This window comes from Trichechus manatus, unplaced genomic scaffold (genome assembly GCF_000243295.1).
Source record: "Trichechus manatus latirostris isolate Lorelei unplaced genomic scaffold, TriManLat1.0 scaffold00100, whole genome shotgun sequence".
Classification (NCBI taxonomy): Eukaryota; Metazoa; Chordata; class Mammalia; order Sirenia; family Trichechidae; genus Trichechus; species Trichechus manatus.
Window position 1 is genome coordinate 5,963,681 of NW_004444036.1, and position 17,576 is coordinate 5,981,256.

General features: G+C 35.9%; 1 protein-coding gene across 1 annotated transcript in view; it reads left to right on the forward strand.

The window, feature by feature from the left end:
• Nucleotides 1–17,073, forward strand: part of MBTPS2 (membrane bound transcription factor peptidase, site 2) — a 53,864-nt gene extending 36,791 nt beyond the window's left edge. Inside the window, exons 8-11 of the mRNA XM_004382846.2 lie at nt 7,654–7,748; nt 8,108–8,303; nt 9,994–10,069; nt 11,293–17,073. Coding sequence (XP_004382903.1) covers nt 7,654–7,748; nt 8,108–8,303; nt 9,994–10,069; nt 11,293–11,515 — 590 coding nt within the window. The 3' untranslated portion in view covers nt 11,516–17,073. The remainder of the gene's footprint in view (nt 1–7,653; nt 7,749–8,107; nt 8,304–9,993; nt 10,070–11,292) is intronic.
• Nucleotides 17,074–17,576: the final 503 nt, after the last annotated feature.

The window sequence follows — 17,576 nt, forward strand, 5'->3', positions numbered from 1 at the left end:
ACGGAGTGGGGCTTGCAGCCCTTTGCACCTGGAATAGATTCTGGTCTCAGATTTCTGGGTCAGGATAGAAAACAGAAACTTTTCCACCATTCATATTCAAGCCTCAACTTTTAGGATTGCTGGGTGTCCGTCTGCCACTAAGTGATTTCACTAGAGCTGAAAGTTAAAGCCAACAACTAGCATGGCTCTTTTGAGGAACCATTTTCCTAAAAAGTACTTTCCATTCTCTCTCTTTGGTTTGCGGAGCACTCCCATTTGATATATGCATAGAATTTAAATTCCTTTTTTTTTTTTTTCCTAAAAGCATTGTCTTGAGTAAGGAATATTATAGTCAACAAATCTGACATCTGAGCTACATTTTAAGGAGCATAAGGTTGAATACTAAAGGAAACTGACACCTAAAATGAATCTATGAGCCCAAACTCAGGCTTCCCCCTTGAATAGCCTATATACCTATTCAAAGGAGGTGAATACCCTTAATTTCCTGATAAGGAGACTATTCTATTGCCTTACATATATTTAACTGAAGTAAGACCTTTCCTGACCTAGTTTAAAATAATAAAAGGAAAACTCCAGAGATCTTTTCTTTTGCACATATTTTGAGTATCCAGGTTGTTTTTATGCCCACCTCCTCTCAGTTGCTTGGGAAAAAAATGTGTCTGTTTTCAGATGTGAGCACCAAGTTACAGCTCAAGGTTTCCCTGCTATCCTTAATTGGAGACAGAGAGAGTGTGTATGTGTGTGTGTGTGTGTGTATGTGTATGTATGCAGATGTGTGTATATATTTATAATTTTTAACTACTTGTTACTAGGCACTACTGGTATAAAGTCTACTACAAAACTGAGAATAAATAGACTTGCCTTCCTGTGTTGGAGCTCTAGCTATGTTTATATATTTAATAAGCTAGGATAAGACAAGTGTTCAGTTCATTTAGGCGATACTGGAAATAGTGGGGACGCTGAACTATAGAATGAAAAAGTTTCTTCTGTTCAGCCTATTCCAAAATCTCCTCTGGTCTAGAACATGCTTTGAAGACTGGACTATTTCTACAAATATCCTAAGGCCCACCTTTAAGGTACATTTAGAGTTCTCCCTGTAGTGGAATTATAAAATTGCTGTAGTCTTAAATTTTTCTAATTGTCTTTCAGACTGGAGATATTTAAGGAACAAATCTAAACTCCTAGAGTTAAATTGAACCCCTGAGTACCTCCTGGACTGCCCATTGAAGTCGTGAATGCTCCTTCCAAAGCAGAAGTGGATTGGCTTCATGTGGTTGATAGTGCCATTAAAACCCATTGCTGTCAAGTCAATTCCAACTCATAGCTATCCTACAGGGCATAGTAGAAATGCCCCATAGGGTTTCCAAGGAGCAGCTGGTGGATTCAAACTGCTGACCTTTTGATTAACAGCCAAGCTCTTAACCACTGCACCACCAGGGCTCCAATAGTAGTGCACTAATGTAAAAATTATCTGTGGCATACCCATTTTAGAGGTTAAGAATTGAGTCACAGAAATTGCTTAAGTAACTTGTCTTTTGTGTGACCAAGTAGAGCACAATTTTTTTTTTTTTTAATTGATAAAGGCAAATAGAGAAATATCAAGTTTACTCCACACATGGAAACAAGATATTTAGCTGTGTATTGGAAAATTCTGTATGTTAGGAATGCACTTAATCTTGTCAGGGCCATGGACTTAGGTTTTGGTTGGAATAATCACCATAGGAAGACCCTCTAACCTAGAGGTCCCAAATTGGTGGCAGCCTAGAGGCCAAATCCAGCCTTAACTGGTTGGATTTAGATAGTATTTTTTAAAATTTTAATTGGCTGTCAAAAGACTTAAAATTCAAGAGGTTTCACATGAGGGCCCAGATTTCTAGTTTCTCTTGGAACAAAATGGAAGATCTGTCAATCCTGGGCCCCAAGCTGAGTGGCCTGGCTAACCATTTAGAATGGAGTATGTACTCTCAAATTTATCACAGTCCCACCACTTCCTATTTTTTCCACACATGACCCGTTTCATTTATTTGGTACCTACTTGGCCCTTTTAAGCTTCTGTGTTACCAGACATGGTGTATCAACAGTGATCTCAAATTCTTGACTTCCAATTCTGTATTTTATGTAATTCTACAGAAAATTTGGTGATTAAACATTAGTTGTTAATTTTTAAAATAACTGCGGATATAAAGGCAAGTAGCATAGAATATCATTTATGTATTTAATATATATTGACTTATTCACCTTATATAAGACACTGAGGGATAACAGAAATAACTAAGAAACTTTCCCCTCAAGGAGATCACAGTCTCGTTAAAGAAACAGAAAGTACCCAGATTATTACAGTACCAAAACTCATTGCCGTCAAGTGGATTCCAACTCATAGTGACCCTATAGGACAGAGTAGAACTGTCCCATAGGGTTTCCAAGGCTGTAATCTTTACGGAAGCAGATTGCCATGTCTTTTTCCTGAGGAGCAGCTGCTGGGTTCAAATCATGAGCTTTTGATTAGTAGCCAAATGCTGAACCACTGTGTCAGCAGGGCTCCTTAATTATTACAGTACAACGTTTAATTAAAGTAATGAGAGGCAATATTGGGAATTGGGGGAGATGACAACTGTCCCTCTTGACTGAGAAGATGAGGACAGGTTTCATAGCAGCAGTGCTCAAGCTGGGCCTTAACAGTGAGTTTAATTTCAGGACACCGAGATGGAAATGAATGTCTGCACCGTACAGTAGAAAGTGGTCAGGGAACTGCTAGTAATTCAGTTTAGCAAGAGAGTAGAATGAGGTAATGATAATGGGATAAGAAAGTGGTGATCTTCAAGTTTTAAGCTATGGAGTTTAGACTTTATTTGGGAGTAGTGCAGAGTCTTTGGAAAATTTTGAGTTAGAGAAGTTGCATGTTCAGAGCTACACATTAGAAGATTAATCTGAAGCAGTATGTTGGACAAGTTGACATATAATAGTGAGGTGGTGAACAAACCAACTTGTTAGGAGTCTGTTCAGTTGGGTCAGCTGAGAAGGAATTAGAGTCTGCACCCAAGTGGGAACAGAGAGAATAGATAAGGAGAAAAATAATGAGGAGGTAAAAATTGGAGAGACTTGGCAGGTAATTAAAGAGAACACTGAGGGTTTTAGCCTGGGTTGATTTAAAAATCCTACCTTATACTTTACCACTAGAGCTTGTTTTAGTTACCTAAGCCATAACAGAAATACCACAAGTGGATGGCTTTGAAGAACAGAAATTTATTTTCTCACAGTTCAGTAAGCTAGAAGTTCGAATTTGGAACATGGCTGTAGGAGGAGGTCCTTCCTTATCTATTTCAGCTTCTAGTAGCTGCCAGAAATTCTTGGAGTTCCTGGACTTGTAGATTCATCTGCCTCTGTTGTCACATAGAGTCTTGTCTTCCCTCTGTGTATCTGTGTGTCTATTCTGGTCTTGTTATAACTCAATAATAACAAAGAGAAATCTGAAAAGGAAATCAGGAAAACAATACCATTTACAGTAGCCCCCCCAGAAAATAAAATACTTAGGAATAAACCTAACTAGGGACATGAAAGACAAAGAAAACTGCAAAACACTACTGCAAAAAACCTAAAGAGACCTTCATATATAGAAAAACATACCATGCTCATGGATAGGAAGACTTTACATTGTGAAAATGTCAGTACTACCCAAAGCAGTCTATAGATACAATGCAATCCCAATCCAAATCCAACAGCATTCTTTAATAAGATGGAAAAGATAATCACCAACTTTATATGGAAAGGAAAGTGCCCTGGCATAAGTAAAACATTATGGAAAAAGAAGAACACTACCTGATCTCAGAACCTACTATACAGCCTCAGTAGTCAAAATGGTCTGGTACTGGTATGACAGATGTATAGACCAATGGAACAGAATTGAGAACGCAGAAATAAATCCATCCACCTATGGACACCTGATCTTCAACAAAGGGTAGAAGTGCATTAAGTGGGGAAGAGATAGTCTCTTCAATAAATGGTGCTGGCAAAACTGGATATCCATTTGCAAAAAAATTAAACAGGATCCATACTTCACCCCATACAAAAAACTAACTCAAAATGGATCAAAGACCTAGATGTAAAACCTAAAACTATAAAGTTCATGAAAAAAAAAAATAGGGACAATGCTAGGGGGCCTGATTTATGGCATAAATAGAATTTCAAGCATAACTAAAAATGTATGAACTCCAGAAAATAAACTAGATCACTGGGACCTCCTAAAAATTAAATACTTATGCTCATCAAAGACTTTTCCAAGAGAGTAAAAAGAGAACCTATGGGCTAGGAAAAAATCTTTGGCAATGGCATATCTAATAAAGGTTTAATCTCTAAAATATACAGAAAACTTCAACAACTCAACAATAAAAAGACAACCCAATCACAAAATGGGCAAAGGACATGAACAGACACTTCACCAAAGATGACATTCAGGCGGCCAACAAATATATGAAAAGATGCTCGCAATCATTAGCCATGAGAGAGATGCAAATCAAAACCATGAGGAGATGCCATCTCATTCCTGCAAGAATGGCATTGATAACAAATTGAGAAAACAATAAATGCCGGCAAGGTTGTGGGGAGATTGGAACTCTCATACACTGCTGGTGGGAATGTAAAATGATACAACCACTATGGAAAGCGATATGGCACTTCCTTAAAAAGCTAGAAATAGAAATACCATATGATCCAGCAATCCCACTTCTAGGAATATATCCTAGAGAAATAAGAGCCATCACATGAATAGACATGCGTACCCATGTCCATTGCAGCATTATTCACAATAGCAAAAAGATGGAAGCAACCTAAGCACCCATCAACAGATGAATGGGTAAACAAATTATGGTACATACACACAATGGAATACTGTGCAGTCATAACAATGATGAATCCACGAAACATCTCACATCATGGATGAATCTGGAGGACATTATGCTGAGTGAAATAAGTCAATCACAAAACGACAAATACTGTATGAGACCACTATTATCAAAACTCAAGAAAAGGTTTGCACACAAACCATCTTTGATGGTTACGAGGGAGAGGAAGGGTGGGGAGGGGAAGTCACTAACTAGATAGTAGAGTAGTGTTAACTTTGGTGAAAGGAAAGACAGTACAAAATATGGGGGAAGTCAGCACAACTTGACCAAGGCAAAGGAAAACACTTAGAGAAACACAAGAAAAAAAAGAGGCAACCACAGTAAATACTATAGCATATACAATCCTACACCAACAGTAAAAGAAAATAATAACTTATGAGCAGATACATAGGCAGATATGTATATGCTGAATAGGGGAAGGAGGGCATATAGGAGTATACCCACGTACATATATAGATTAGGCTGTTGATATTTTTACATACATATTTGTATGTACAGCATGTCTATTCATATATATAATAGAGCACAAAGGGGGCACAGTCATAGAAGCTTCCTAGACACATCCATACACCAGGAGGGAGCAAGTTACTGGGGCTGAGAGATGGGGACCATGGTCTTGGGGGACATCTAGGTCAAGTCGCATAGCATAGTCATAAAGAAAATGTTCTACATCCTACTTTGGTGAGTATCGTCTGGGATCCTAAAAGCTTGCGAGCAGCCATCTAAGATACATCTATTGGTCCTGTCCCATCCAGAGCAAAGGACAATGAAGAAAACCAAAGACGAAAGGAAAATATTAGTCCAAAAGACTAATGGACCACATGAACCACAGCTTCCACCAGCCTGAGCCCAGAAGAACTAGACGGTGCCCGGCTACTACCACCGACTGCTCTGACAGGGATCACAATAGAGAGTCCTGGACAGAGTGGGAGAAAAATGTAGAACAAAATTCAAATTCACAAAAAAGACCAGACTTACTGGTCTCACAGAGACTAGAGGAGCCCCTGAGACTATGACCCCTGGACACCCTGCTAACTCAGAACTGAAGCCACTCCTGAAGTCCACCTTTCAGCCAAAGATTAGACAGGCCTATAAAACAAACAGTAACACATGTGAGGAGTGTGCTTCTTAGTTCAATCAAGTATAAGAGACCAAATAGGCAACACCTGCTCAAAAGCAAAGATGAGAAGGCAGGAAGGGACAGGAAAACTGGACAAATGGACATGGAGAACCTAGGAGGGAAAAGGAAAAGGGGAGGAGTGCTGACACATTGCAGGGATTGCAACCAATGTCACAAAACAATTGGTGTATAAATTTTTGAATGAGAAACTAATTTGCTCTGTAAACTTTCACCTAAAGCACAATAAAATAAATTTTTAAAGTGGTTAGATTTAGGATCCACACTGCACTGACATGACCTCATTAACATAACGAAAGAAAATTCCTATTTCCACACAGGGTCATATTTACGGGTACAGAGATTTCAACACATTTTTTGGGAGGCATAATTCAATCCATAACAAAGCTGACAAGTGATTCTAGGCACAGGTTTGTCTGTGCCATTAGACGCTCACAGTTCACTTTAATATTGTAAATATTATTTATCCCCCAAATTAAATGCCCATTCAATTATAATGTGAAACAAAACTACCCATATAACCAGCCAACTCAAGAGGAAGAATTGATGCATCGCTTATTTGCTTTGCCTCTGTTTGTTCTCGTTACCAAGTGCTTCACTTTGTGTTGGCTGAAGAAAAATAGCAACAGTGTGTGATTAAGGGAGACTCAATTTAACCAATACAAAATGTCCTCCTCAAATCTAGTTGTTAAAAAAAAAAACCCTCTTTGAAAAACAAGCAAACAGAAACCTTTGGTTGAAATACAAAATCCTTGTAAAATTAAGTTGCATATCAACTAGCATTTTCATGCAAGTCCTCCTGAAGACACATTTGTAATAGAAGAGCTTTTTTGTAGTACTAGGCAAACGACATGGCTTTGCTCTTGAGTTTGCCTCCTTCAGCACATCTTAGTATGGTAGTATGTATGTAAGATTCTAAGTTTAACTGGTCCTTGTCACATATCAGTTTATACTTTACAAGTTTGATGCATTGAATGCGGGAAACCTTTCCAAACAAAAAGAAGAAATCATTTTTTGTCCCACCTGCATCCATGATTTAACTTCTTTATTCTGCCCCAGATACAAGTGAAGCAGTCCACCAGAGAACTTTAGAAACAAATAAATAATGGAAATAAATAGTTGCCCTGTTTCTATTTTCCAAAAATGATAACTGGATTGTGCAGACAAATAAGTATACATCTGTGGGGTCCAACAGGGCTGCCCTGGTTCTTTGGAGAAAACGCCAAGGTAAGCCTGGGGGTGAGATAAGTATCTGGAAACAATAGGATGTCCTTAGTGATGAGTTGCTTAGCCATCCTCTAAATATTTGTTCTTGACCAACTGGAGTTCTTATTGTGAAACCTATTGAGACCGTGGAGCTGCAGCTCTATGGGTGGGTACAACTAACCTAGGGTAAGCATTGCTTCTTGGCTTCAAATTGGATGTATTCCTCCCTTTTTTTTTTTTTTTTTTAATGTAACGTCAAACTGCAGCAAGTAGCCATCAAACTGAATTCTGAATTATACCGTTGTTCCCAAATTCATATGCTATGTTATTTACTCTTTTAATCTTGAAAACAAAATTTTATTACAAATGTAGTTCTATGTAACAGATTCTAATGACTATATTTCTCTTCAGCATACAAACGGCTAGATGGTTCGATGGAATGTTGTAACAATCACAGCCTCACGGATGTGTGCTTTGCCTACAGGAATAATTTTAATAAACGTTTGGTAAGTTGTCCCTGAAGCAGTCTTGCTTATCTGATGCAATAAAATAAGCATATAGAATTAAAATGCAATCTATTGAAACCTCCCTTTTGCTCAATCTACTTTGTGTCATTTTATTAAAATCTCTATATTTCAGATGTCACATTTCATCTGAGAATCTTTAAAAATTTATAGTGGTAATATCTAATTTGGCCAAATGGAATGCTTGAATCTAATTTGTAGGAGGCATACATAAATGACATTTCTTTCATAAGAATTTCATTCCTACTACGTTAGATGACATGAAAGATATTGAAGGACTATAACTTGGATTTTTCTTGTTAATCATTTTTAATATTGACTAATTAATATTTTGTTTATAGCATACTTGTCTACCTGCCCGGAAAGCAGTTGAAGCCACTCAAGTTTGTAGAACCAATAAAGATTGTAAAAAAGGCTCAAGTTCAAGTTTCTGTATAATACCTTCTTTGGAAACTCACACTCGCTTAATTAAAGTAAAGCACCCGCCTCAAATTGATATGTTGTACGTAGGACATCCACTGCACCTCCACTACACAGGTGGGTGTTACTGTGGTAGACCCTCAGGAAAGAATTAAGATCACTTATGTTCTCAGTGATGGTAACTCAGTGGAAATCCTTGCATTGATTTCATTTGTTACAAATTTTGATCACTTATCAAAGGCTTGTTAATTTCTTGTTAAGCATTCTGTGATATTTAGGCAGTAGGAGAAAATCTGAGTTTATAAAGCAAGATGCAGCTGAGTCCAACGTATGCCTATGGAGAGTAACACGTTTTTCCTTCACCACAATTTATGTTCGTGTCAAATGGATAATCACTGAGATCAACTGAGAGTTGATCAAATTTATCTGAGCTCCCCAAAATTGTGGGGAGCAGCATACCACAGAGAAAGCCAGGATGTGACCATAAAGTAATGACACATAAATTTTACATGAATGTAATTTCAAAACTAGGCCAATACAATTGTTTTTAACAGTGGCAACATGACCGGACTAAGTATATAGCTTCTTCATATGGCTGACGATCATATAGTCTAACTCATTTGTTGTACAAGACTTTTTATATTTCCTTTTTTATAGCAGCTTTATTGAGATATAATTCACATACCATGCAATTGGCCCACTTAAAGTATACAATTCAGTGATTTTTGTATATTCACAGAGTTGTGTAACCATCACCACAATCAATTTTAGAACATTTTCATCACCACAAAAAGAAACCTTGTACCCATTAAACAGTCTTTCCCCACTCTCCCCTAGCCCTAGACAACTACTAATCTACTTTTCATATATATAGATTTGCCTATTCTGGACATTTCATATAAATGGAATCATACAATATCTAGTCTTTTGTGACTGGCTTCTTTCACTGAGCATAATGTTTTCAAGTTTCATCCATGTTATAGCATGTATTAGTACTTTCTTTTTAGTGCCAAATAATATTCCATTGTATGGATAATACCACATTTTATTTATCCATAAAACCATTTGGGTTTTATGTTACTCTTTAAAAGGCTTTCTCATTGCTTTATAATCATATCCCAAGATACAACCTGGGTCATTCTCCTTATTCATTAGTTTGCCACTAAGTGATCCTAGAGTGCAAATATTAAATACATCTTCAACAAATGAAGAAATATTACCAATTAGGGTAAGTAAGAAGTGTGTACCATTGATAATTATAACAGAGTTTTTAAATGTTTTGAACAAAAACAGGACAATGGGATCCACAAAGTGGAAGAGACCTTAAAAATCTCCTAGTCTTAATCTTTGTATTAGCAATGAATTAAAAAACTGAGACCAGAAAGAGATTAAGTGACATAATAGTTAGAGGTAATGTTGTTTTAAGGTTTTACTGCTTTGGAAGGGTAAGGACTCTTTTTGATGTAAATTCTAGTATATTTTTAAAATTGGTCTCTGTATTTGGTAGCCACCATTGATATACAGTCAACTTTATTTTATTCTCACCCAAAAATAGGAGTATACACTGGGACTTGAATTTCTGCCTTGCACTGTTTTGTATTGGATGTTCTAGAATAATCATTTATTTTAATATGTGAGGCATATGGCCTGCCTGCATATCTTTGGGAAGGGCTTTGCTCAACAGTTTAGTAGACTAACCCAATTTGTGACCATCTGTTACCAAGTCTGGCCCAACACTGGTAAAATTCATAATGCTGTGCTTATCTGGTATGAATAACATTCATTATTATTTATTTTTCTCTTTTAGTGAGCATCACCAGTTTTATCCCACGTTTCAACTTTCTAAGCATAGATCTGCCTGTGGTTGTGGAGACGTTTGTCAAGTATCCTTTCTAGTGTGAAAAAATTTTTAAAGTGTGTTACTTTGGGCTTGAGCAGTCTTGCCTTGAACAGATCATACAAAGACCTTACAAGGATCAATTAATTGCTAACAACTTAAAAAGCAACGTTAAAAGTTGGGAGAGATCAGATTGTACCTAGGAGGGAAGAAATCAGAGAAGAAGGATTGATGAGGGAGGAAGAAAGGTTAAGATATATAAGGGACGGAACACACACTGTAAATCGAGAGTTGACTTTACAGATCTAAAACCTTTTTAGTAAGTTTATAAAGGATAACAGCTTCAGTTACTCATGACGTGGTGAATTCTGCCCCCTCTTGGCGTTAGCAACCTTTTTAGTAAGTTTATAAAGGATAAAAGCTTCAGTTACTCATGACGTGGTGAATTCTGCCCCCTCTTGGCGTTAGCTCTGACTGAATGGAGGACTCTTCTATGAATAACCAGGAATTATAGAAATCTATTCCACCAGTCCCAGGGAGGAATGGGTAGAGGAGATCAAATTGATGTCCACTACTAAATTAGAAATTTAAAGTACAAAATCTTATGTGGTCTTTAGCATATTATATTTGCATATAAAAGATAAAATTAAAAAAAATTGATTATTATGAAGAATTTGAATAAACTGAAAGGTGGAAGGGCTCTTTAATTTTGTTGCTTTTAAAGCTCTATTAATTTCTTTCTTCAATAATTTGGAAAACAAATGAACAGTTACCAAAAAAAAGTGTATACCTTGTAGATTTTGCAGCTTTGTCTCAGAGAGATTTAGCTTATAACCTTAAAGAAGATGGTAAAATAAATTAGGGTTCAAGGGTCAAAATAATTGTTTCCTAGTATACAATAATACTTTGGAAGGATCAAAAAGTAATTTTCCCTCATTTCTTATTCCTTCCATATTCCTTTTACTTGTATCATTAAAGTATTAGATAGACTTAGTCTTCCTGGGAATTCATTATAGAGTGGCTTAATTTATAAGTGGTTGGCTTTTGTTTATCTAGTCAAGGTTTTTGAACTTTGACATAATATAAATTCATTTCTTTTAAATAGTAGAGATCTAAGAAGGAATAGCCTTTGTGGGTAGGCAAAGATTTAAAGAAAGTAGAGAAATCAACAGTAATGTCAAGTTCAGTAGTATTAAAACTTCTTCTGACTGACTGAAATGTGGTTTCCACACAGCCCTCACAGTCTGCTCCTTAACGGATTTTAACCAGGTACTTAATTTCACTCTCCGGAGCTTTGGCTATTGTTAATGCAGTACCCTGCTTCGCTTTGGATGGACAGTGGATTTTAAACTCTTTCCTGGACGCCACCCTAACCTCAGTGATTGGAGACAATGATGTCAAAGATCTGATAGGATTTTTCATCTTGCTTGGGGGCAGTGTGCTTTTGGCTGCCAATGTGACCCTGGGACTCTGGATGGTTACAGCACGGTAATATTTGCACTCTTCCAACAGAATCTCTGAGTTACAGTATACAGCTATGTGATAATATCCCTTGCATTCAAAACCTGACTTGGTGTGAAATATAAAGTGCTTCCTTAAAATGACATCTTAGCCAACAACTTTGAGCTCCTCCTATCTCCAGAGCATGCAAACTTTGGGGTGGGGGACAAACAAAAAAAAATGGAAAGCATAGTACCTGACAACATTCTAGTTTTAAAGTCTAAGCACACACACTTCGGATGCTATGGAACAATTTTTAAACAACTGAAAATTCCTGTAATACCGTTTCATGTGACTACATAATGTGTTGAAATAGAGTAAAGCAGAATAAAATCGGGTGGAATTAATCAGGAAAAACATCTTGAAAAAGCATCATTAATCAGATTTGAAGGAGACCAGACTTTGGCCAAGTGGAAGAGTAAGTGTTTTCTAGGCCTGTATCTCTTGTCCTGTTTGAAAAGTGTTTTAAAATTTATCAGTGTATTATTTTGTACTCTGAAAACTGAGGCCTGACTACACTTAAATTAATAAAGTTCTATTAAAGAATCTGCTGATGTGAAAGGGAAAATCTTTGTAAAATGATGCCAAGTAAACAAATAGGAAGTAGGACCTATGATACCGTGAGACATGTTTTGCCACATAAGAGTTGCCTCCTTGTGTCTCTGTACCTTCATAATGTCACTAGCCTTGACATTCAGCGTGAGCTGCGAGCATGTGTCTGACGCCTGCAGCATGTGAGGTGAGGCAGTCAGAGCTGAGCAGCAGTACTGAGCCAGGGCTTCTGACAGATCACAAGTGTGACTCTTCAGCAGTCCTGGTTACCAATCTCTGTAGGCCTTCGAAGCTTGGAACCCTTCCAGGGTATATTGTAGCTGTTTTCTCTTGTGCTGCTGAGACCATATGGGGCCTAGCTCTTGGGTTCCTGTCTTCAAGAAGCAACCACGTTAAGCCCTGAGCCCTGTTCTGTCCTCACCAGCTGCTCCCGTGTTTCACTGTGTCAGGTGATTAATCACGTAGCTCTTGTTTTCCATCTTTCCCCTAAGATTTCAGTGTGAGTCCACTGAAGACTTTGTAGTACAATGAGAATGGCTACAAACGAGTACAAACATGGGTTTGCCAGAACTTGGGAACGGACTCTTGAGCCCGAAAGGGTGATGCCTGGTTCAAGGTCTTTTGGACTGGAGATACAGCCATGGGAAATTGGGAAGTTAACACGCCAGTATGGAGATATTGATCTTAGAAGTGTATGAGCATACCACTTCTTTGGTGAAAAACACGTGCTTCTCTCATATACTCAAGAAGCAATGAAAGGCAACAACTCATTTCACAACCACGTGTCCACATTTTTCACTAAGTGAGCTATTCTATGGTGTTACCTTTTTCAGATCATTGAGTTGCTGTTTGAGCACTAGAATTTTTAGTCATTTTTAAGAAACTTTAAATTTTATTACAAATTTGCCTCCCTTCTGAAACAAGTTATATAATGAATATAATTTTAATGTTTTATTAATGACTCGGGGTCATCAGTTAATACCAGTACTAAAACCAGAAAAATGACCCCAGGAGGAAAATTTGGCATTTGTTCTATTCTTAGGAGAACAGTCATTTGGGATCAACGTTTATTAGATCGTAATGCTCAGATTTGTGCAGATAGTAGAGTTTGAGAAGTACCATGAAATATAGGTGCAGGTCCATTTTTTTAAGAACTGAGAAAATTGAATAGAGGAAATCCTATCCATTAACTTCTTTTTCTGAGTTAGAAAACAAAACAAAACTTTTTTTGTTTTAGCTGTTGAACTCCTTGGTTTATTGAACCATAGAATCAGGGTTTGGGAACCACTTTACTAGGAAATTGAGCAGATCAGTACCATTTTGTATAGAAATAGCCTCATTAGATAAGAAAGGAAATGTTACATGTTTGTCTCTTCAGCTGGATTGTAGGCACTTCTAGAGCAAGGACCATGTCATATTCATCTTTGCATGCCTCACACAGTGCATGAGACATCCTAAGTGCTTAATAAATGTGGTTGAATGGATGGTGATTAGTGTTATTTATGGAGTAGAAAAGCATGTTTCTATTTAAGTAAGCTGTAAAAAGTATTATTAAGTATTTACTGTAAATATGTGTTAACATGAAAAAACAACTTGGAAGGTCTTTGTGTCCCTAGTGTAGTATCATCTTTATGGACATAATCCATTTTTGTTTCTGTGGAATGATTAGAAAAATTAATTCTTTTAAGGATTTGAAGAAAGTGTTCTTTCTGTGTTGTCACTTTAACGGTAAAATTTTATTCTCAGTGTTCCTACTCTGCACTGTTTACATTTTTTAGGGATTTTTTTTTAAATCACCTGTAATCTGTAAAGAATACATATATATATTCTTTTCAACATCTCAGTTTGAAAAGACATACAGTTAAACTTGACCTTTTAATAATTGTTCTTACAGGTCACTGTCTGTTGTGACAGTAAATTGTAAATGTATGCTTCATGGCTATGTGGCTCTCAGTCACCATTTTGTCCTATGGTATTTATTGAATGTCCACATACTAATGGTGCACAAGTATTTTTATTCTAGAAATCTTTTGACGTGCTGTAATTCATTCTTAAGCTTTAGCTTGAAGATCACATAATTGCTGACATTTGATGTTTAGCAATAAAAGAATAAATGTACCAGCATTTAATGTTTTCTCATCATCTATGTGTTGTCTTTTTTTTAATTTGTACTCTCTTCTATCAAAATTGTTCCTTTTACATAGAGTAAGATCCTAGTTGTTTTTAAAATTATTGATTCTAAAAACAGCCTTCAATTTTCATTCAAGTCATCTGTACACAAAAGTGTTACAATCCAAGAAGAGAAGCCTTTTTAAAATAAGGTTCCTGTGTTCTTGCTATGATTTTGGAAATGGTCTGTTAATAGATGAAGGAAGGGGACTATCATGTTTCGTTTCATTAGTGTTTGACAGAAGTCTTCTGTAAGTTACTCCATGTTCTAGAAATTCTCGAAAGAGCTTTAACTATGACATTTGGTTCTTCTTGACCTTCTGCCCTAGCACTTCCTCCCTTGTCCCTAGTGCCTCCCACCCCTATACACATACAGATGCACACGCAGGCACTTGCGCACACACTCCCACATTTTCTCAGTTACTAAGGGACAGATAAAATAGGCGGGGAGTTTAGCCCAGTTCCTGATTCGTTAGTCTGTTATTGCACTCCTCTCCTCTGATCCCATTACTCTATAGTTAAGAGCCACAACACTAGATAACTGATTATCTAAACCGTTTTTGTCTGTTTTATTTTAGCAGCTTTGTTGAAATGTAATTTATATACCATAAAGTTCACTCATTTAAAGTGTACGGTTCATTATAAACAATTTTTCTTGTGTGTCTAATCAAACATTAGTATACGTATGTTTTAGTAAAACCCAACCTTTTAAGTAAGTGAACGTGTGTTAAAAGACTAGAAAGAAAAAGATGTATTTTCAGTTATTTCAAAACTCATTTCATTCTGGAGTGATTTTCAGCACTAGAATAGAGTTGAATAACAAATTTATTTTTAAGGTAAAGCATGTGTGGATGTACGTTCTTTGAGACAATAAGCCTATTTAATCAGTGCTTTACAATATTTTAATTTTGAAGCTATTCTTGCTGTTTAGGCCATACTAATTTGAACAATCCATTGTCTATTTTATCAGACCATGGCAAATGAATTCAATGAAAGGAAAACCTGTATTTCAGAATTTACTAATGCTACAGTAGGTTATACTCAGGGTGGAAGTAGAGAAAAATGATTAAAGGAAGTTGCAATTCTAGTTCCAAGCACTATATTGTGTAATTTATTTTCCCATTAAAGAGAGAAAAAATCCTTACTTTTTAGTTTTCTTTATCTAAAAATTGGTGGGTATTCAATGATTGTTCCTTTTTATTAACTAAATGATTTTCAAACTTTTCTATCTTGATACCGCCGAATCAGACAGTAGAAAACTATCTACTCTGTACACCCTTTGGGATATTTTATTTCAGAATAAGTTCTTTTTTACACCTTTGTTTTAATTTGCATTTCTTTGGTTAGAAATGAGGCTAAGCTTTTTTATTTAATGTATATTCTTTTGTAAATTGTTTATCCACATCCTTTGCCCATATTTCCCTGGGGTGATCCCTGCCTTTCATACTTTGTTCCTAGCATCCTTTTTTTACCTTTCAACCACTTTGTGTCCATCCTTTAATGGCTTCTAATTTTCTTTCTAGGCTTTATGTATTACCAGAAATCTACAGTGGGAGGTAGCACTTCGCAGTTTACACTTCTCCAGTTCAGGGCACCTCCTTTTTCTTTTCGAAATACCTAGGAAAAAAGGTTGGTAATCAGACGTTTGCTTTGGTAGTATAGAATTGGAACATAAAGAGATAGATAGTATAAAATTTTCAGCCTTTATAGAAAATGATTTATTTCTTACTAGAAAAGAAATACATGCTCATTATAGAAAGCATGTTAAATGAAATTGAATTACGATTTGCTGGGAAAAAAAAAGATTACATTATACTGATAGGCTGCTTTTTAAACGTGAGAATGTATTTCAAAAATTTTTTCATGTTATTAATTCTCTTCTAGCGTTATTATTCGCTGTCCAGGAGCCCTGGTGGCGCAGTGGTTAAGAGCTCGGCTGCTAATCAAAAGCAGTTTGAATCCACCAGCCATTCCTTGGAAACCCTATGGGGCAGTTCTACTCTGCCCTATAGGGTCACTATGAGTCCAAATCGATGGCAACGAGTTTTTTTGTTGTTTTGGGGTTAGTGTTATTTTAATAACTACATAATATTACATTGTTAAATATGCTATAATTTAATCAACCTGTTATTTTCAGTTTTGCAATATTAGAAACAGAGTTATGAGGAATATATAACTAAATCTTTTTGCACATTCATGATTTTTTTGATAATTCTAGAAACAGGAAAATCCTAGAAGAAAAATTGCTAACTTAAAATATGTACATTTACATATACATATTGCCTGTAGCATTTAAATTTTTTTGTTGGTTGGGTAGGCAAAAATGCCATCTTCTTTTAATTTGTAGCTCTTTGATTAGAAAAGAGGTTGGACATTTTAAAATGTGTTTATTGGCCATTTTGTTCTTTTTGTTTATCTACATCCGTTGTTCATTTTTTATGGGAATGATTATCGTCTTCTTACTGCATTTCATCATAAGCTCAGCTGTACCATTTGATATATGTGAATATATTAAAACTTCATTTTAAGTATAATACTTGTTTTTATGTTTGCCATATGTTTTCCACCTTTGGTGATATACTTTGAAAGTCTTCCTCACCCCAAGATTTTTAAATATAATAAGTGAAATTATCTCTTATTTGATGTAATATTTCTTATTTATATAGGAGACAACTCTATTATACTTTTTCAGTTCAGTAATACAATGAAGTGAGTATATATCTCCTGTTTTAATTGAATGGAGTGCTTAAACAATTTTTTTTCCTTAAGGTATTTGTATTTTTATTGAACTAGTGTTTCTCATTTATAAACAATACAGACTAGCAATCTGGAGATTATCCTTGATACATGTCATTATCTAAAGGTAATGTTTTCATCAACTTCTTAACTGAAATATTTTTTTACTTCTTAGATTTTTCAAGCTCTAATTAGTCTATGGATTTAACATTAGTCTTTAAAGGTTAAAAAAAAAATCTGTCTTTGGGGCAGTTGTCCTATTTTTAAAGTAAGTATTTTGTCTTCATCTGTTTTAGTTATATAACGACCAACTGTGTAATATTGCATTTCTTGATCACTTATTCAATACATGCATTGTTTTTTATCATCACAGTTTAAAATCATTAAAATAAGGGGTAATGAAGATGCTATGAATTTGTATTTCGTTTCTTATAAAATTTTTTTCTATTCATAATAAATGATCAGTTTCAAAGAAGTTGGCTAAGCGTGCTGTTTCCATTTAAAATGCTTTTCTTATGAGATCACGGTAGTGAGTTTTTAAACTTGCCCAACTTTAGAGTATGACTGTTGTAAATAAGAGATACTTATTGGATAAA